The sequence below is a fragment of the Episyrphus balteatus genome, chromosome 3, assembly GCF_945859705.1.
Source record: "Episyrphus balteatus chromosome 3, idEpiBalt1.1, whole genome shotgun sequence".
Lineage (NCBI taxonomy): Eukaryota > Metazoa > Arthropoda > Insecta > Diptera > Syrphidae > Episyrphus > Episyrphus balteatus.
Genome location: NC_079136.1, coordinates 92398596 through 92420444, shown reverse-complemented (window position 1 = coordinate 92420444; position 21849 = coordinate 92398596). Strand labels below are relative to the sequence as shown.

The following is a 21849-nucleotide window of genomic DNA, read 5'->3' as shown; positions in this document are numbered from 1 at the left end:
TAGTAGTCTTTGGTACCTAAAAACTTAGCACTACATAATTTTCAAAGTATTTTTTCCTATGAGGCACGAAAATAAAAAGATCCGCCATATTGTTTTATGATTTGTTTTCTGCATGCGTTAGTGGATAAAAAATACTTTACCCATTTTCGAAAATCTTAGCATCGCGTAATTGTTTAGTCAGTTATACATTTCTTTTAATTATTAAATATACGTCCTCACTGCGGGTCACTGAGGCGTATGTGTAACATTTTTTTTATATAGAAATATTTAATTGGTTAACCCAAATTTTAAAAATTGTACAATATGGTAAGTAATTTTTGTATTTGTTAATTACACTTCTTAAGAACCTTTTTCATTTAAAAATACCAACAAATTATTTTGATCACCTTTATGGGGCAAATTACTCTATGCGCGACGTTAGTAAAATGGGAGAAAAATCTTCTGTTTTGCTTTGATAAATGTTCGGGCTATGTTCGGTTCAGTGGAAATCGAGTGTGATTGGTGTAATACGTGAAACAAATACGCAAGAACCACCGAATTCTGGTGAAAGAAATGGAAGATGAAGACTAAGTGTTGCAGGTGAAGGCACGAAACGAATAGGATGACATGTTTACCTTTTTCAAAAAATGTTGGTACATGGGAGCTAGTATGGAGCATTGCGTATGCAAAGCTCACTTTGGTACAGTAATTTTTCAGATTCAAAATCAAATTAAGCCAACAAAAAATATTTGATAAATCATATCAATAATCCGTACGCAAAAGACAACTTCATAAAGACTCCATCGACATCAATTATTCTAAATTTAGAAAAAGAAAAAATCACCTCGGAACCAATAGACCCCCACACACCTGAATAGCTAACTCTTCGTGTTCAATCATTTGCGTGTCTTTTCAATTAAACTTTTTGTCACTAAACCACCAATCTATACATGGTTGTATCTTTTTTTTTTTTAATGCGCCCAAAAAAAAAAACTTCAACGCCGAATTAACTTATAGACTACCTAAAACACTCAAACCAACTAGTTATAGCTTTTTTTTTATAAACATGATCATCGTTGTCGTTTAAAGACCTCTATGGCATGAAGAAAAAAAAGCTTTTCGGGAAGACGAAAAATGTAACCTGATCTCAACGCTGATTATCAAAAAAAAAAAAAAAAAACTACCTACGGGCGTTTAAAACAGCTGTAGACCTACTATAACGATCATAAAACGCTATCTTCGCCGCAAGATCATTGTAGTTGGCGGCGCGGCGGTAGCGGATTAGTATATTTGAGCAAAAAAAAAAACGAAATTTTGCATCAACAAATTTCGAATAGTTAGTATCTAAGTTTAGTTTAGATACATTCGCCGTCGAGTTCAAATCACAGTTTCGTCGTAGTCTTGTCGCAATTTAAAGCTCTAAATAGAGATAGATAAATTCTTTTGTTATCTATCTTCAACGTCATTTATTCGAAGAGTGATTCTTATTTTTTGCCTAATTTGATAAGATGTATGACAAATTAATAAAACAAATTTATCTCAAACCAGAAAAAATGATAAAGTGATCTTTTTTTGTGTGTTTCACAGTGATGTTTTATCGTCGTTTTTTTGTTCTTTTTTTAAATAAATACCTACACATTGACCTAGAATCCTTGATGTAATATTATCTCGGATTTATATACGAATACCTAACTACTTGTTGTTTATTTTATTCTTCCAAGTTCAAGGACAACCTCGGTAGCAATTGATCTAAATTGTATGATCATAAGATACAAAAAAAAAACCTAGATACAAAGAAAAGAAAAAAAAAAATTATAAAAGACCAAATAGATCTTCCGGTCCGCCTCGAATTTTCTTTACCAATCGCCGCGCATTCAATAAAGCCCAAGCCTGTTGCTGGATCATCACCATAATTTTTGCCGCTATGGCTAACGCCAACATCAAGATGCATAGTGCATCTGGGATTCAACGAAGATTACCCAGATAAGATGCGTTTGCCGCGTTCTTACTGAAGTTTTTTTCTCTAATGTCGTCTTGTGCGGCTTTTGTGTGGTTTTCTTTTTGTTACGTTCTTTTAAAATACTCATATACACTCGGATTTATTTACGGTTTTTTGCGAGAGTCATTGTTCGGTTAGTTGGATTTATTCAATTTGAGGACAAATAATATTCATCAGTCATCACACTTAGCGTATGGATAGAGAGTGTCAGTGTCAGTAGCTTTGGAATGCTGTTTGCTCCTTTTCAATAGTTATATTTTCTTTTCAAATCTACTGATGTGACTGTGAGCTTAATCGAATTTGAAATGAACCCTCACTTTATCTACACTCTGGGTTACTAGATTTAAGATGATTTTGTTTTTAAAATTAAATATCTCCCTGATGGTAATTTTTCGACGGGAAAGAAGCCTTTTAGATAATGTTTATGGGGTTGCGGTTGGAAGATTCTGCAGCAAAATTTGGTTTCAGTAATTTTTGCGCCGTTAAGGATTTTTTAGCTGCCTTTTATATGGATTAAAATACTGCCAAACTTTAGGTTTCTCCTAGGCAGGGGTTTAAAAGGATTTTCCAATACACGTTGCCTTCAAAGTTTTGAATATTAGAAAATGAATCCTACATTCGCGTAGTACAACTTAAGAAAGAATCTCTGTATTTGAAGGTTGTAAGTTCGAAAATGGATAGATCTATTTTGACTTTATTTTTAACATTTCTTGGTGATTTTTATTAAAAACAAAACTGTCGTTTATATCGCTTCAGTTTTGTGATTTAATATTTTTGGAATATCTTGACAAAGCAACAAGTTTGTTCATACATGAAAAAGTCGAAAATTAAAATTCTAGATTTTTTGTCAAGCATTTCTTTTCGCTATCTGAAATTATTTTTATCAAATTTTATGAATGATTTTATCATTTTATGTGCACAACTTTGCATGATTTATCAAACCATTTGAAAGGTCCACTTCCAGAATAATTGTTCAAAAATTGAATAATTTCTGTTAAAAAAATTAAATACAAAAAGGTTGCGCATACGCCACAGTGACCATCTGAAGGTAATAGTAAACAAGTGTAATTACGAGAAAAAATAGGTATGAAACACCTCTCTCACATTTTGATTGGCTTCATCAGTTTTTTGACAGTATCATGGGGATTTATTGATGCTTCATCGTGTCAATACCAACTAAGGAATGCGAAAGTTTGCGGCGCAGTGTATCATAGAGCTGGCATATAGAGATGGGTTTTGGCTTTAACCCTTCACTAAACTCCGTCTAATAATGCTCAATAAGGTATTTGCTTAGCCTGAACTAGCCGCTACCCATTTTATCGTAGCAATAACAACTTCCCTAAAGAATGTGAAAGTTTCTAGCGCAATATGGCACCTTTTTAGTGCATTAAAAATAATTATGGATCTTGAACAACAAGATCCTACAGACCAGCGTGTCTTAGATGTTATTCTAGGACTTGACCGCCAGTTAAGATAGTATTACTCTGTCGACGTGCAGTCCTTTGCTTTCGCAGACACTCTGAACCGTCTGTAAATTTTTAACTCACAGCGAAAAAAAAGAGGAGCTGCGAGGAATTATAATATATTATCTTATTCCTTCTCATAATGGTATGAAAACTTGAGCTCTTTCTGCTGACGTGGCATCTTTTTTTTTAAGATAATAAACCTAATATAAATCGATAAACATAAACCTTTTAATGCATCCAACTTTTTAAATTTTTGGAATGACGACGAATAGCATACTGAAAACCGAAACAATGGTTTTTTTGTGTTTGGCCTCCGCTTAAATTTTTAGCTGAAGTACTGTACTGAAGGAAAATAAAATGCACGACTGGGTCGCACGAACTTGCTCTTAGAGTTAAAGTTGCTTAAATTTTTAAGACTTTTTATATAGAAATTTGGAAAAAAAAATAAAATTCGTTTTAAAAAAAAAATAAAATAAAATCTGAAATTAAATTGCCCTCCAAAACAAGTATGCAGTTTTGATTGATATATTAAGATGCATTTTTAGAAAAAAAATTTTCAAAATCGTTAGAGCCGTTTTTTAAAAAACTAATTTTTTATAAATAATTTTTTGGAAAAAAAGTTTTAAAATAAAATTGGTATGCCATTCTTTAGAAATTACTAATCAACATCTAAAAACAAAATTTCAAAAAAATTCAATGTCCCGTTTTCGAAAATTTGATTTTTCAAAAAAAAATTTTCAAAATTTTTTTAAAAATCCAAAAATTATTTTTTTCAAAATCTTATTTTTGGCTTCTATTTAAATTATATAAATGCTTCTTCACAAAAAGTTTCGTTGAAATCGAATAAGCAGTTTCGGAGATAATCGGATTTGAAAAAAACAGTTCTATGGAAGGTACCGTTAATAATGATTCTCAAAAAAAATTTTTTTCATTGAAAGATAGGCCTTAGCTTAAAACTAACATTTGAATTTTTTAAACAAAATCGTTAGAGCCGTTTTTGAGATATTTCAATTTTACTAAAATCGGTATATGACAAGTACCGTTATTTTTGGTCCAAAAAAATTAATTCCAAAAACCCCTCTGGAGAGTAGCCAAATAACGCTACATACCAAGTTTGACATTAATCGGTCCATCCGTTTAGGCTGTAGCTCCTTATACAGACAGACAAAACTTTTAAGGACATATTCAAAATTGAAAAAATAAAATTAAAATGCTAAGAAAACAGTTCTCACAATTTTGATTAAAAAAATATTTTGTAGAAGTTATTAACAGTACCTATTATAAAACAGTTTTCTTGATTTCTGACTCATGAAAACTCATTTCATTATATTTTTTTTTTTTTTGAAAAAAGAATGTGTTCATAACGATCCAACAAATTTTTTATTTGTCCCGGGTTTCGCTCCTAGAAATATGGTCACCGTATATATAGTACCTATATCGCAAGTAAAAAGGGTGATTCTTCACTTTTATCAGTGGGAATTAAAGATCTCGGAGCCTTTAAGTACGTCCCTATATCGCAATCGGAAAATAGAATAGTTTTTACAAAGCATCAAAAGTATTTTTTTAATTTCTTAAATAAAATTTTAAAGATGGTTACAAATGATTTTAAAAAATTCATCTTGAACAAAAATCATTTATTTTATTATTTCGAACAAAATAAAATTCAGAACATATTAAATAATAAAAAAAATAATAGAATCCATCCACATGCCGCTTAACTGACTTTTTGATGATATTTTTGCAAACCGTTTTTGGAGTATGAAAAGAATGTTCAAGAATTTTTTCGCTCACGTATGCATATTTCTGTAGTAACCGGTTGCGAATTATATTTTCATAGAAAATAAACATTATTTATTTTTTCTGCACCGATATCATTTAAAAAAAATTAAAATAAAAAGTCTCGAATCAAATGAAATCGAGTGTAAGTAGACAAAAAAAAAATCATCATTTCTGACGTAAAATGCATATATGAACAAAAAAGTGTGTACAAAACGTTTGCTTTTGTGTTTGGATTCCACAATCAAAATATATAATATACCTATGTAGTGATTTTTTTTTTTGTTGTGTTCACACAATTATTTGGCCGAGAGTTTCAAATCGGTTGATATACTCTTTTTAAGTACGAGAAGTGCTCTATGATTAAATCTCAATGTACAGATTTGTTAATTTGTTTTTTGTTGTTAATTTAATTTAACAAAAAAAAATGATATACATATGTATAAGTATGTTTATACCTAACAAAATTCAAAAGATGTTCTTTTAACAAAAAAAAAAAACGGTACATAACGAACATTTTATAAAAATGGATAGGATGTAGGCGGGAATATTTGTTATTTTTTGTTGTTCTTGTTTTTTTTTATGTCTGAGACGATTATGTTAAATTTTTTTTTCATTTTTAGTAATGATTAATATTGTCAAATTTCGTTTTTTTCTCTCATTCAAAAAAAGGTATAGGAGTTGGTATTTTTTTTTTTTTTTCTTTGAGAGGAAATCAGGTGGTTGTAAGAAGAATAACTAAAAAAAAAAACACTCAACTTTGACTTTGAACATTTTTTGTTTCTTTTTAACTACATACTACTACTACTACTATACTATTAAGAACTATCAGAATAAATAATAAGATTTATTAGAAAAGATCAATCACCGATGTTTATTTTGTCTTGGGTTGTTAAACAGTTAAAAAGTATAAGGAAGCCAAAAAACATTCTACAAGGTAACCCAATGCTCCATGATGCAAAAAAAATGAATGAAACTACGTCAGTTAAATTATTTGTACGGGTATTAACTTTAAAAGTTCAAAGTCTACGGATGTATTGTAAACATTGTAAAATTCCGTTGTTACCTATTTGTTGTTGATAATCAAAATGACTTGAAGTTAAATATTTTTGCTGCAAAAATTATTCATTTGGTTAGTTAAAGTGCTCCGAAGAAGATGACAAAACATCTATTAAACAAGGTTTACAATTTTGTGCATTCGAAAGTGAATTTAAATAAAACACTCCTAATAATAGATTTTGATCCGGGTTATAAAATGGGAAACTTTTAGTTACACATAATATTTTAGGTTACTGCGTGAACGTGGTATTTACAGAGCAGCCTCAGGCTTTAAAAATAAAAGAAATTATTCCAGCAAATATTAGGCCTTGAAATAACCCTTATGTGTGTAGGCAGGTACTTGATCAGACTCTTAAAAGCAAATTTCATTTGGTAAATGGTAGCTTGAATGATTCATTGATGGAGGAAAAATGTTTGGCAGCAAAATTTTTATTGTATTTGTATCGTAAATCTTTAGTACAATTTAGTTAAATTCACGTGTTATCTTTGAATGACTTAATTTGGCATTATTATTATTACATAATCATAAAGCAGCTTTCAAATCAAAATGTACTTAAGGATACATTTTAGCTTCTTATAATGCTTATGGCGTTATAACAATAAAGAATTTATATCAGTAGTAACAATTAATATAGCTGCAGTTTATATTTGCATGTTATTTAACTTCGTATAAACAATAAACTTTATTTGGTTAATAGAATTAATAAACCCCTTGATAATGACAGCTTTTTCAAGTATTTTTAGTATACTCACTTGGGTTTAAGATATACAAACAAAATTGTTTAATAGTTAGAACCTCTCTACATGGAAAATAAAGTTAACTGATTTATCACAGACGTTACTGACCTATTGTAGTCAAGTCAAATTGTATTTGATGCCATCTTTTTTAAGAGTCTATCTACAAGGAATATATTGTTGCTTTAGCAATCTTTTTTCCATTGGAAAATCTTAAAATACCTCACAATAAATTTGAAGGAAACAAAAAACAATATGAACCAGGAACAGCCTAACTGTTCCAAAAAATTTACTAGCGATACCAAAAAAATTTCACGAGAAATTTTGTTATCATTACTTACAATTACATGCTTGAAAAGAGGTAGACATTCTTGGGAAACCTGTATACGTGATCAAGAACCGTGTAACTCCACTTTTTCACGAGAAATGTTTTTTTGATTCAGAAATTCAATATAACGCTTCGTTTTTTGTTTATAAAAGTCATTCGAAGACTACTCTAAAGAAGAACCAGATATCTACAAAAACAAGAGATTATAATTTTACTTCAAATCAATTTAATAAGTTATTTTTTGAATTGAATCATAGGATAGGCATTGTCACTGAGAAAATTCTCAGTTGAGTTTTTTGTCGTTAACGAGCGTGGTGAAACCTTTCATCACTAAAAATACAATTTTTTAAAAATGTAAATCCATTTTTAAACTTTTAAACTTAAATACGAGCTTTTACTTTTACAACGGTGTTATAGACTTAGCAAGTATTGAAAAACTATTTTAATTTTATTTACAAAAAAAAAAAAAAAAAAAAAAACAGTAATAAAATGAAAAAAAGGAAGTAAAATAACATTAGTAACATATTTGAAAAAACATATATTTTGATTGTTTCCGACGCCAATCTTTGCAATTTCCATGAGCGCTTTCCAAGAACAAATCTAGTACCTATGTATTTTAAAGATACATGCAGTGATCCTTATAGATAATAAAAACATTTTGAGGTACGAGTGAAAGATTTAAAAAACCTCTATTCTGATAGTCATAAAATATTATTTTTAAATTGTTAAATCAATGTGTTTTTCGTTGATTTTAAATTGTTTTTTTTCCCTCAGAGTGTGCACATTAAAAAAAATTCAATCTAATCTAAGAACGATAAATAAATAAAAAAATTAATGTTCACTTTTATCTTAGTCTTTTTTCGTTTACACTCGTACTTTTCTGTTTTTGATTTCAGCATCAAAATTCAACTCAAAAATTTACTTCAAATTTCAATAACGCTGCTAATTTCGTTAACTCAATAAATCATTTTGATGATAAATGACATTTTACAAGAAAAAAGTTTCTCTTGGAAATTCAAGTCTAACTATACCTTACTTTAGAGAGCAGTTTCATTATTATGCTAAAACATTTATTTGCTGGATAAGACGCATATTCAGTACTTCTATATTCTCCACTCAAACAGAAAATTTTCATTTTAAAAAATACATAAAATAAAAATATTGAAAAAAATACGTATACGCCGTAGTGAATATTTTTTGTACGAGTACATTTTAAGTCCATATTAATTATATTTATGTTTGAAAAAGTGTGCTGTATACAAGAACTGAGTACCGCGTTTTAAGAAGGATATTTTTTTTACACTCACTGGACACTTTTAAGCGACAACAACAATGGAAATGACAAAATTCTGACTGGGAAACCCAAAACTGTTGGACAGCGAATCGAATACAATTGCAGTTAAAACAAACACCGATAAGATATCAGATGAGGTTATATTTGGCACAAACTCACCTATTTGGACTTGGCTAGACTAGGCAACCTGTGTTTTTTTAAAATTTAGATAGACAACCTATCCGCAATTAATAATTCCCAATATTATCTTTCATGTATATATAAGGCCATTTTCAAATACACAACTGTTTATGTTACTTCGAAAAGTTTGTTGTCCCTTTTTAATGAATTAAGCTACCAATCACTTAGAATTTTGACTCATACAGTTATACCTTGAGAACTAGTTCTAACAAAAGTTTGTTATGGTATAATATTCAGTATCCCACTATACCTTAATTTTATTTAACTTTTGACTGACAATTGTAAATAAGATAGTCTATGTCAACATAATACGATGTATACAAATAAAATGATGATCTCCAATCTTAACTAATTTGACTGATCCTTTTATAACAACAAATTTAGAATGACACATTTTTTAGATTTATCTCGCTGTTATTCGGAATTAAAACAAACATGATTTACCTAAATGTACTCGTGTTTCTTTAGAAAAAAAAAAATATATAAAAACAAAAAAAACAAAACACTCCTGCTTACTTTTCTAAACAGAGTAATTGCACAATCATTTTGTTGATTTGTGTAGTGCTATAAGTACTGGTTTAGTGCATTAGCTAAGCTAAATTATATAGCTACACCTCGGGCAACGAACGATAAAATCAATCATGTGTGAAAATACAAAATGTGATCAAAACGACGACCAATGAAAGAATTTCCGCAAAATTGACACTTTATTTAATGTTTAGTTTTTTTTTTTTTTGTACGAATAGATTCGAGATGATATAAAATAAAGCCAATAAACGAAGAAAAAAACAAAACGATCGATGCAATCAAGTTTTATATGAGAAACTAAGAAAAATCCACAGACTAAAGTTTTAAACTTAAATTAAGTTAAATGATCTTTCAAGTAAGAACTTTTGTTTATAAACGACGTAATGGAAAACCTGGGATATAAAGAAGGCTCAACCAAGCCGCGAAGAATAGCACGTGTTGTTACTACAGTGACTAAGAATGAAGCTGAGCAACCGTTATCAGAAAATAATTCTAGGTAAGTTTGGAATTTATCAAACAAAAACAAATATGTATATAAATAAATTTAAAAACAAAAAAATAAACATTTCAACGTGATTTTTTAATGAAATTTTGTTTTTTTTTTTTTTTGTTAATATTGACGATGGTCACTTATTTCTAACAAGTAATGATATTTTAATATGGGCATTGGTATTTGGTTCAAGTACTTTTTAATGCATAATTGGGAATAGTCGTTTGTTTTTATTGTAGAGACGTGTTCCCTCCAATTTATTTTTTGAAATTATTCTTTAATTCCTTAAACCAAATAGAGCATGGTACAAGTTGATAGCAGTTTAATAGTGTTTCTCTAAATCGCACTGATTTTTCAGATCAGTCGGTATAATTTGTCGGAGAAGTGATGTCTTAAAGAAAAGGTTTTTAAAGAAATGTTTTTATTTTAAATATACCAGCTGGATAAATTTCACTTTCACTCGAAATTGAATTGATATTCAAAATGAAATTTGGTATTTTATTAAATTATTTGTGTGACCTATGTGATTTTTATTCGAATCTTTATTAAGCTTCAGCTCTTACTTACAATATTAGTATTTAAAAATAATTAGCTTTAAATTAAAAAAAAAATGATAACGAAAAATATAAAAGAGATAAACAAATATGTGATCGGTACGAAATAGTGACGAAAAACCCATGAAATCGTGTGATTGGAACTGGATCAAGTAAAATTGAATCGTATACCTTTTCCTTTCATTGTTTTAGTCTAAGATGTTCGTAGGTGACGTTCGTATTGAATACCGAAGCAAGTCTTACCACATTGTTCTTTCAATACACATTTGTCAAAAAAAAAATGTATTTAGTTTTTTTTTTCAAAACAAATTGCGAACACAAAGACCAAACAAGTTTCATTTTACTATTTATTGTTATTTCATGTCATTGTCTGTTTTCCAATGATGCATGATTTGTATTCGTTTTTCAAAAGGCAATGAAATTGCCTTTAATTTGATGCCACACACATGGATGTGCGTTTTAAGCTTCTTATTAAAAATACTTCCGCAGTATGAGCTTCACACGTAAAAATTTCAAAATTTTCAAAAAGTTAAAGAGCTCTTCTGCCAGTATTAAAGTTTTTTGTTTCACCTAAAAATATTTATAAAATGGACCTACTTATCACCTTTTGATAAAAACCGATACATTTATGGACACAAACCATAGCTTTTCAATTCCAGGTAAAAGAATTTGTTTATTTTACTGACAAAGTTTCTTGCCTTTTTTCCAAAAAAAAAAACATTTATCGTTCTATTTGCCAGAAAATGATATTTTATTTGCAATCGCTCGGTTCATGTTTGAAAAACTTTTATAACATACGAATTTATGGAAAAGAACTCTTTTAATAATGCCTCTAATGATCGCTATAAATGGTTTTTTACTCGTTATACTTGCCTAGCTAAAATTCTGCCCACAAAATGACATTGACTAAATACCAATTCCTTAATGTTTTCTGAACGTGGCCAAATTATTGCAAAAAATCATTCATTACCAATAGGTACATTGGAAAAGTTACTTTATTTAATCCACCTTAATTGCGTTGAAACACAAAATTATTGAATTCGATGCCAAGTGGCATAGACTTTGAACCTTAAAACCTACATACATAAATGTACCTAGATCGCAAGTAAAAATAAAAAGTAAACATTGAATCTCATTTCACTATTTTAACCTCCACTTGAACTCTTGATCTTGGTGGATATTTTTACTTGCCATGGAGCTATGAACACTTTTCGGATCTGAAAATCCAGATTTTTTCGGCTTTGTTAGCATTATAAATAATACTTTAAATAAAAACATTAATAATTATAAATAATTTCGGGGAAATATATTACACAAAACTTCTAGTTCGGTTCCCAATAAATATTCCTTTAATTTTGCTACTGCAAATTTTCCCAAAATTTTCAAAAACTTTCTTTTTATTGGGTTATTTGACCTTTTTCCACTTTCAAATCGTCAGTGAACAAGATCTACCTAGCAGATACAAAATCATACATAAATTCATTGAATTATTACTATTCAACCTATATACTTTAACTTTTTTAGTTGCACTATGCACATGCAAACTCAATTTAATACCTTTATTCGGAAAAATATCTAATTTATTGTTCTATTTTTTTTTTTAGATTTAAAACCGTTCCACCAAATTTGATGGTTCGATGGCGAAATAATCCTGACGCAATGCTAGAAGCCCAATATCCAGCAGCTGGACAATTTGAATACATGGAATGTGGACCATCACCGCCAGCAGAAAGTGCTCCTAGCATGTATGATAGCTTTGAAGAACCTGCCAGCGAGTTGAGCGTACAAATTTGCAATGATACACTTCGTATAAGCTTAATTGATCAGATGAAAAGTGGCTCGGGTAGAGTACGTTTTTTGGAAGAAATCGAACAAGGCAATGTTGTGGCAGAAAATATTTCTAAACACTTTGACACCGCCTCTAAGACAGAGAAGAATTTTAGTTTTTTATGGGCTGCATTTCTGAAGCGATGGGATTTGCTAGAAGGTCTCATTGAAGTCGGTGCTGATTTAAATTTTTGCGATGTCAATGGAATTTCGGCCTTGCATTTGGCTGCTTTTAGTGGATGTCTGTCATCATTAAGTTTTCTCATTGAAAAAGGAATGAATGTGAATCAGCAGCAAAAATGTTACACTCCGCTGCACTGTGCTGCTTTTGGTAATTCAAAAGAAGCTGCTAAGATGCTTATTAATAGTGGAGCTATCATGACCATAGACACCAATAAACCAAACTGTGAGGAATCTATATTGCATTGTTCGGTAAGAGCGAATGCTCTCGAGTGTCTCAACTTTTTCATATCTGAAGGAGCAGATGTCAACTCATTAAAACCAAATGGAACCAACCCAATTCACTTGGCTGCTGATTTGGGAAACGCACAATGTTTGGAAGCACTTCTTAGTGCTCCAAATGCCGATCCTAATGTTCGCATTTGTATTCGAGAAAAGGAGTCAACGGCTTTACATTTAGCTGCAGACGAGGGCAATGTAGAGTGTGTAGATTTGCTTTTGTCAAAAGGTGCTGATGCAAAGCTTAAAAATCACAGAGGATTCACTGCTCTTCACTTGGCTGCAAGAACATCGAGTTTAGAATGTGTAGAGTCACTTTTGCGTAACGGTAATGCCGATTCGAACGCCGAAGACTTTGATCATCGGACTCCATTACACGCAGCTGTAGGCAAATCAGAAAACGCATACGACATTCTTGAGACACTTATATCATGGGGAGCAAATGTCAATCACAAGGATATCTACGGATTCACAGCACTTCATTTGGCTGCATTAGATGGACTTGCACAGTGTGTCGAAATGTTAATATTCCATGGCGCTGATGTAACTACAAAATCAAAAAAAGGAACATCTGCTTTGAATGTGATAACAAGAAAGACTCCCGCATCGGTAGCTATGATAACACAAAAACTAGATGCAGCCATCACTTTACATCACTCGCAGGATCCAGTGAATCGAGAGGTTGAGTTGGAGCTGGACTTTCGACAACTTCTACAACACTGTCATCCCAGGGAAATCAGCTATCTAAACACATTTGTGGATGAAGGTCAAAAAGAGATCCTTGAACATCCACTTTGTTCGGCGTTCCTATATATAAAGTGGGGCAAAATTCGCAAATATTATATAGGACGACTTATATTTTGTTTTACATTCGTTCTCTTCCTAACTCTGTATGTTCTCACTGCATTGGCACACAACTGCTATAATGGCAGCAAAGACGATAACACAACTATTCAAGCTCAGGAACTTTGTCAAAAGCAATCTATCCTTGGAGATATGCTTAGAAATAATCCTTTTGTCATGGAAATGCAATGGTGGGTTTTAGTAGCCATCACCATAGTGGAAATATTTCGAAAAGTCTACGGGATAACAGGATATTCTTCATTTAAACATTATGTGATGCAGGTGGAGAATATCATGGAATGGTTTGTCATCACAAGTGTCTTCGTTATTTCGTACATCTACACCAAGCAGACATACACTTTTCAAAACCACATCGGGGCGTTTGCGGTCCTACTGGGTTGGACAAATCTCATGCTTATGATTGGTCAACTTCCAGTGTTCGATGTCTATGTGGCCATGTATACCCGGGTACAGGGAGAATTTGCTAAGCTTTTCATGGCTTATTCGTGCATGTTGGTTGGATTTACTATTAGTTTCTGTGTAATATTTCCATCCTCTTCGTCTTTTGCCAATCCATTTATGGGATTTATTTCGGTTCTGGTGATGATGATCGGAGAGCAGGATCTTTCCCTTCTCATCAATGATCCAGATGGAAAAGATCCACCATTTCTTCTCGAAATTAGCGCTCAGATAACATTTGTTCTTTTCCTTCTATTCGTTACGATAATTCTTATGAATCTCTTAGTTGGTATTGCCGTTCATGACATACAAGGCCTCAAGAAAACAGCGGGACTTTCAAAACTTGTTCGTCAAACAAAACTAATTTCATACATCGAATCGGCGCTATTCAATGGATATCTACCTACATGGTTACGAAATTTGTTACACTATACGGCCCTAGTGTCACCGCAAGCCTATCGAGTTGTTCTATGTGTGAAACCACTGAATCCTAGCGAAAAACGCCTGCCTCGAGATATTTTAATGAAGGCCTACGAGGCAGGCAAAGTGAGAAAACAATTCGGACACACCATATCGGCAAAAAATTCAGCAGCAACATATTTGTCGTATAAGAACAAATATAATAGCAATGGCAGTCAATCACCAGATTATGGAGACATTGAAAACTCACCCAATCTCAATACCTTGACAACAAAAATTGATGACAATGCTGATCGTATTGAATTTTTAACACAAGAGGTCCAAGAACTTAAACAAGTTCTGATACAGCAACATCAGCAGGCGAGTAAGGTGATAGATAAGTTATTATTAGTAATTTCTAATCAACAAAAAAATAATTTAAGAAAATGAGTTTTATAGAAAACAGAAGTTACCAGTATTAGAAACAAGTGTAATATTTTTTGTATGATTTACAAGATTTTTGTTTTGTGAATGTGCTAAATGAGAATATCCTGTTAAAAACTAAAAGAAAGTTAAAATAATAATATCAGTAACTACCTATGATAGAAAATATAAGAGTAGACTAAGCACATTATATAACATGTAAAATGAATATGTATAATAAAAAAAAATATATATCATACATACATAAGCAATCAATTCGGCATTAAGGCTGTGTATTAGAATTTGAGTTTACATTTCAAATAAATAAACGAGCTTCATGGTGCGTCAGAACTGTTTTTTGTTTTTCAGTTGATTATATAAAAATATTTTATTGAACACAATGTCCGGTAAGTTTTGCAAGACATCTTAAGGAATAACAATACTTAGAAAGATTTTAAGCTATGTCTGGAAAATTTTGAGAAGTACCCCATGGCGCAATAAATTGACTCGACCGGATAGATCCTATTTCAAAAATACAATTATAAAATCTTTCCAAAAATACTAATAACCCACATCCAAAAATTTCTACGGACTATCGAACTATGGCGGGGACTACAAACGTAAGTGTTACTTACTTAAGTCACTCACGAAAGCGAGTTCTAGAATATTTACTTTTAAAAATGGAAACACCTCTTTAAGTAACTTACAGTAATTGGTATAAACGTATCTAAGTATTTAAGTGAGAAAGATTTGGAATACATTTTTAAAAACTAACGACAACTTACACAGCCAGTATCTGTAAGTTATCAAATAACAGTAATTTGAATTTTCATTTTTTGTGGTGTTTATTTTTTTTGTTTTTAAACTTTTTACCAAGGTAAGCTCGTCTAAAGTGTTATAATACATGTAAATCGTAAATAAAAGTAATGGTTTAGTCTTGGCTCATAAATAGTTTTTTTTTTATAACTATTTTTTAATGTTCAAAAAAAAATATACATTTGATATTTTCTATTAAGATGAAATTTTTGGAAAACCAAATTCTTTTTTTTTTTCATAATATTTTTGAATTAATTTTTTTTTTTTTGGTTTACGAAAAAGTTTAAAATCAAAATAATGATTCTATTAGAGGTATCCTTTAAAACAAAAAACTGTTTAAAATAACATTTTTTTTTTTTTATCAAAATCTTAAGAGTCGTTTTTGAGAGAAATGAGTTTTTCTAAAATTGATAAATGACAGGAGGTACCGTTATTTGAGTTCCTTAAATTAATTCCAAAAATCCTTCTGGCGAAAGCCAAATAACGGTTAGTACTAAGTTTGAAGTGAATCGAGTCATCGCATCAGTTTGGGCTTTAGAGAAATACTGATTTCCGGGACTCACTTTGTTCGCATTCTCTATCAACGTTAAGTGGCTTTTGAATCTTAACTCATGTTCGATTTTTTTTCTAATGCATAACTTGGTATAGAGTACCATGAAACGGGATTTATTTTACTCTTTTTTTGGAGTTTTTTTAAAAACAACTTTCAAAATGTGATTAGTAATTTATTCAAAACTTATAACTTTTTTATTTGATTAAAAAGTGAGACGGGGGAACGGGTAACTTTTTTTTACGGTACGGGTTTGGAGAAATTGCATAGTTTTGTTTTGTAAGTCAATTGCACCCGATTGGGTAATATAAACGTAAAAGAGTAACCAAAGTGAAGCTAAGGATAGAACTGTCTGAAGAAGCTTTTTGATTGAGGACCGAATTCACAATGTATTGTAGAGTCACCTTAAGTTGCTGGTCACCCTGATTCAGGAGGTAAGTAGCCAAAACAAAAACCTAGGAAAAGAAATCAAATCTATGATCTTTGATTCTGAGACTTTATCTACTCGTATGTCAATGAAAATACGCTTTCTAAGAGAACTGATGTTTTCTTAGAGAAAAGATATTGCCCTTGAACACTGTATATTCGAAAAGCTCTTAAATACTATCGATTCAACAATGTTAACTAATTAACATTATTTTTTTTTTTTTTTATTCCAAAACCTTGAATTCATAATAAAAACAACACAACACTTACCTGCTCCCGAGATTGTGCATGTTCAAAATACGTTATATCTTCGCCATTTATTTTAATCTGACCAGTTCCAGGAAGTCGGATTGTTACATCAGCACGTGCCTTCTTTCTTAAACATTCTAAAAATTAAATATATTATATTATTTTTTTGATAGTTAGTTTTGATAGTTTCAATAATTCACCATATGTTGTAATAAACTGTCTGCCTTGTTCATCGATTTGTGGTTTTGGAATTTCTGGCTGCTTACTTTGATCCAACAATGGTTTTGTATATTTATAAATAAAATCTTTCATTTTATACGAGTATGGATGAGCAACGAGACGATCCATTGCATTAACAAAGTTGTTATACTCTATGTCAGCAATCATTTCGACTAATTGTTTTTCCAATTGTTCTTTAGGAATCCATTGAAAACCCGTCAGATCACTAGAAAATATTAAGTGGGTTTAAGTTTAAAAACTTTAAATTCAATAATCAATAAACGATAAATTATGTAGCAAAATTGTCGTTTTTTGACAATCAACTATTGACTATTACCTTAGCCGATTTCACCCCAATTGGGGAGTATCTGCTATGCAGAAGGGCTTGGAATTTCAAGAAAATATATATGAAAAACAGCGATGAATCAAAGAAAAGAGCATTCGGAAGTTCCCAGCTGAAACATGTTGAAATGTGCTTTCGGCTAGAAATATTAACTATCAAATTTTCACACTGCACAAATTATCGAAAAGAGCAACAAATTTGAAATCGAAGCTATTTATGGTTATCTCGGAAAATAACTAATTTAGATGTGTCGCATAGCTTTAACAAACACGCAGTGCAAAGGCGCAACTGGTAAATAGCTCCTCAAATTTTCTCTCCAAAATCTTAAATCAACTACAAAATTTTGGAAAGAATTTTTCGCTCGAATACTATGTTTTATACAAAATTGAAAAAAAAAAAAACGAAAAAAGAGCTAGAACAAACAACCAGACCATATTTTTATATAAAGGGATTTTAAGTGCTGATTCAAAATTTTATTGGCACGTCACGGTTTTGAAATACCTGAATATTAAAAGGCATAAAACGCGTTTTTCAGTACTTTTGACGTCGAATTACATCAGAGTTATTATTTTTTCAAAAACTACTTATGCAATCTCAAAACACTATTATATTTAATAGTCCTAAATATATACATTTTTGTTTTTAAATAATTTTTTAATCAAATATTGGAAAAAATTTATACATACATAGGTATGTATTTCAAAATCTTGGTACGTGAATGGTTTTTTGAACAAAATTCCAGTTTGCGACTTCTGATTTGGATTTTAAAAAAGCAACATACTCGTTTTACGGAAAAATATATATTTTTGTTTAAACATCAAAAAGAACTTCATTAAAAATTAGTTTTTGAGACATTATAGAAAAAATAGTGATGAGTATAGCTCAAAAACTAGACGTGATAGAACAAAGCTCAAAATAGTTTTGATTTCAGCCCACTTATGTCAATTAAAATCACCTTACAAAGTTCATGTTCTTGACTTTTTTTTCTTTTTTATTGGTCTTAAAGTAAAAGCGAATAAAACCAAGTAGGTACATCCTATCAACAAACAATCACCTGTCCACCGCGCCACCTAGAAAAAAATGTACCCTAGATAACCGCAATTTCGCGGTACATAGTCAAGGAATCCACCTATCTTGGAGTTAATATAAAGTCTAAGAATGGCACCCTAAGAAACCGCTGCTTTTTCGGTTTGGCACAACAATTGGTTTCAAATCTCTTCGAATCATAGCCCCAGTTTCGTGAAGACAAGGAGGACTAAACTTTCGCTTAAAAGACCCAACTATTGCGGATGCCAGGACAATCGGTGTAGACGATTGTATGCATCACTCTAGGTAACTTAAATGAAATAAATTCAAAACAAAAAACATGCTGAAATTTGCTTTATGGATTGGGAGCCGATGTTAGTATACATTTTTAAATTGATTTGATTTTTACCAACCCAAAATAGACAATGCAAACCATTTTTTACCCAACTACGAATATTTCTAAATACTTACACTTTTTGTTCAGCATCCGCTTTTGTTCCACGGCGTATCATTCTCTCCTCCATATCGTTTAATTTGTTGATTTCCTCAACAATGTCCTTAAAAAATATAAATTAATTTTGAATCATCTTTTCAGTAATTTTTGTCATTAACTTACATAAAGCAACTTAAAAAAGTTAGGCCTGCCAGTGTAAAACATGCTGTGGAATGGACGTCCAGTTTCATCGAATTCAGCAGCCTTTCGTGCTGGAAACACTTGATCAGGACTTTTCATAGCTGGCCTTGCAAGTTTATCATAAATTCCCGATGGGAATAGATACTCAATTGCATTCTAATTGGAAATTAATTTGATTAATTTAATCAATGTGAAGGAAAACATAAACATACATCTACGTCCTCTTGGGTGAATGTTTCAGGATCTTCACCCATCATATTGGCCAAGTGTCTTTTACCAATTTCGTATTCAATGTGTTGTGTTTTCATGAATTGATCGTGCTCCTGAGCCCGTTGCAGATAGGCTTTCATGGCTTTGCTAACTTTTTGTGTATTGACAGCCAATGGAGTTGCTTCTACTGTAACTTCTGTACTATACAAAATCTAATTGATAAAAGTATTCAGATGTAAAAATATGTTTAAATATATTTTTAATTAATTTAAAGTTATGAGCTTAAGATGTGAGGTTAGAAAAAACTGTGCATATTAACATAAGAAAAGACAAGAAAATAAATAAATGGGATACTAACTTTGTTGGATTTTAATAATGGATTACTTAAATTATTGATAAATACATGGTTTTTTGTTTTTAACAAATTTAAAATTGATAAACTTCGGAGAGCCATCCTGAATGAAATTTTATGAAAAAAAAACTTATGGCTCCAATTTAAAATTTGACAGAAGCCAGCTGTTTTTCTTGTGTGACATTTGATCAAATAAGGGGTAGTCTGCATTTGGACCTGACAAAGGGTGTTCTTGACAAAAAGGAGTTTGCAATTTTGAGTTTCCTCCATTCATATAGCCCTTCCATTGAAGGTGGTAGTCTACTAATAGTAGATGTTTTGGTTAATCTAGTACTATCATCTACTCATGCTCTTCCTCCCGGGTAGATACTATTTATATTGAATTCGTTAAAAGTGCGTTCCATTGAAAATCGCTAGTAAACTACTAGTAGTAATTTGCCACCTCCCAAAGGAACAGGGCTCATATTGGAAGATCAACGTTCAGGTGTGGAATTTTTGAACCTAAAGAAAGACAACACCGGAAAGGTATGTGGAAGCGATAGGGCTACGGTACCGGTATTTGTATGAACAAAATTCCAAACGGGAACGTCAACGTTCAGATCACAATTTGGTTCATACAATCACCCGTACTGTTACCGCTTACGGGTATGCGGTAGCGGTACGGGTAGCGGTGAGGGTACTTGTATGAACAAAATTCCAAACTGGCACATCAACGTTCAGGAAAAACCACACCGGAAAGCTATGCGGTACCGGTACGGGTACTTGTATGAAAAAAAATTCCTAACTGACATATCAACGTTCAAATGTGGAATTTTTTTAATACAAGTCCCCGCACCGCACCGTACCTTTCATCAGTGGGGTCAAGTCTGTATGGTGTCGGTGTGGAATATTTTTCATACAATTACCGGTACGGCTACGGCATATACCCCCCGTTGTGGTCTAGCCTTTAACGCGTTTCGGAAGCGTTTTGGACGCGTTTCACACGCGTTTTGGACGCATTTTGGACGCGTTTTGGACGCGTTTCAAACGCGTTTTGGACGCGTTTTGGACGCGTTTTGGACGCGTTTCACACGCGTTTCGGACGCGTTTTGGACACGATTCACACGTGTTTTGGACGCGTTTCGGACGCGTTTTGGAAGCTTTTCACACGCGTTTTGGACGCGTTTCGGACACGTTTTGGACGCGTTTCGGATGCGTTTTGGGTGCGTTTTGGACGTGTTTTGGGTGAGTTTTGGATGAGTGTTTTGGGTGAGTGTGAAACGCGTCCAAAACGCTTACAAAACGAATGTAAAACGCGTCCAAAACGCGTCCAAAACGCGTCCAAAACGCGTCCAAAATGCGTCCAAAACGCGTCCGAAACGTGTGTGAAACGCGTCCAAAACGAATGTGAAACGCGTCAAAAACGCGTCCAAAACGTGTGTGAAACGCGTCCAAAACGCGTCCAAAACGAATGTGAAACGCGTGTGCAATGCTTCCAAAACGCGTCCAAATCGCGTTCGAAACGCATTTGGACGCGTTTCACACGCGTTTTGGACACGTTTCAGACTACATAAAATCATCAAAAATAATTGTTTTTAATAATAGGTGTGTTTTTTTGTTTATCTATATAGATTTTGTGCAAAAAAACGACATCGAGATTTTTGAAATCAAAACAATTTACGTGTTAAAAACAACAAAAACTTTATCTGTATAGATTTTTGAAAAATCCCGATAATTATCCAGATTTTACTTTCTCTCGATAAAAACAGTAGTGCCAAGGTAGTTTAATTGTTGTTTTCATACAGAAATATCTGAAAATATTAACAAAAAAAAAAAAGCGGAGAAAACGAGGTTTGAAAAAAACTCTCATAGAAAAAAATAATCAAAAATTTGTTTGACATGGTTGCATTGAAATGTTAATATCTCGAGATATACGCAATGCACTTTTCAGATAAAAGTCTTAAATGGATCCTGATAAGATTGTTGAACAGATATGCATATAAAATTACCAAAGTTTTTTCGAAAAATTAGAAATAAAAATAAAAAAGTTTTCACATTTGATTTTTTAAAAATCGAAAAAAAATTCAATATGGCTACCTTCAAACGCTTATAACACAAGAACGACGCAACTAATGTTAATGGTCATGGTCTTAAAATGTAGCTGAGAATATACAGATAATTTTTGGTTTTTTGTGAAAAAAACAATTTTTTTGAATCCAACATGGATGCCATGGCCATATGAAAATT

The 21849-nt window shown here is 31.7% G+C and overlaps 2 protein-coding genes across 2 annotated transcripts in view; one reads left to right on the top strand and one right to left on the bottom strand.

Annotated features, from left to right (window-relative positions):
• LOC129913640 (28S ribosomal protein S9, mitochondrial) overlaps positions 1-19781 on the bottom strand; it is a 28678-nt gene extending 8897 nt beyond the window's left edge. The window contains exons 1-6 of the mRNA XM_055992408.1: positions 19630-19781; positions 19274-19483; positions 19044-19217; positions 18899-18984; positions 17040-17284; positions 16861-16976 (exon numbers count right to left, since the gene is read on the bottom strand). Of these exons, the coding sequence (XP_055848383.1) occupies positions 16861-16976; positions 17040-17284; positions 18899-18984; positions 19044-19217; positions 19274-19483; positions 19630-19725 (927 nt within the window). The 5' untranslated portion in view covers positions 19726-19781. The remainder of the gene's footprint in view (positions 1-16860; positions 16977-17039; positions 17285-18898; positions 18985-19043; positions 19218-19273; positions 19484-19629) is intronic.
• LOC129913638 (transient receptor potential channel pyrexia) lies at positions 1291-14885 on the top strand. The gene is made up of 3 exons (XM_055992405.1): positions 1291-1489; positions 9563-9840; positions 11993-14885. The coding sequence occupies exons 2-3, from the start codon at positions 9728-9730 to the stop codon at positions 14823-14825; spliced, it is 2946 nt and encodes a 981-aa protein (XP_055848380.1). The 5' UTR covers positions 1291-1489; positions 9563-9727; the 3' UTR covers positions 14826-14885.
• Positions 19782-21849: the final 2068 nt, after the last annotated feature.

Excerpts from the sequence above, each read along its gene's own strand:
- LOC129913638 (XM_055992405.1), top strand. The coding sequence starts at position 9,728 with ATGGAAAACCTGGGATATAAAGAAGGCTCAACCAAGCCGCGAAGAATA. Across the intron at positions 9,841-11,992 it reads TTATCAGAAAATAATTCTAG|ATTTAAAACCGTTCCACCAA; the intron begins GTAAGTTTGGAA and ends TTTTTTTTTTAG.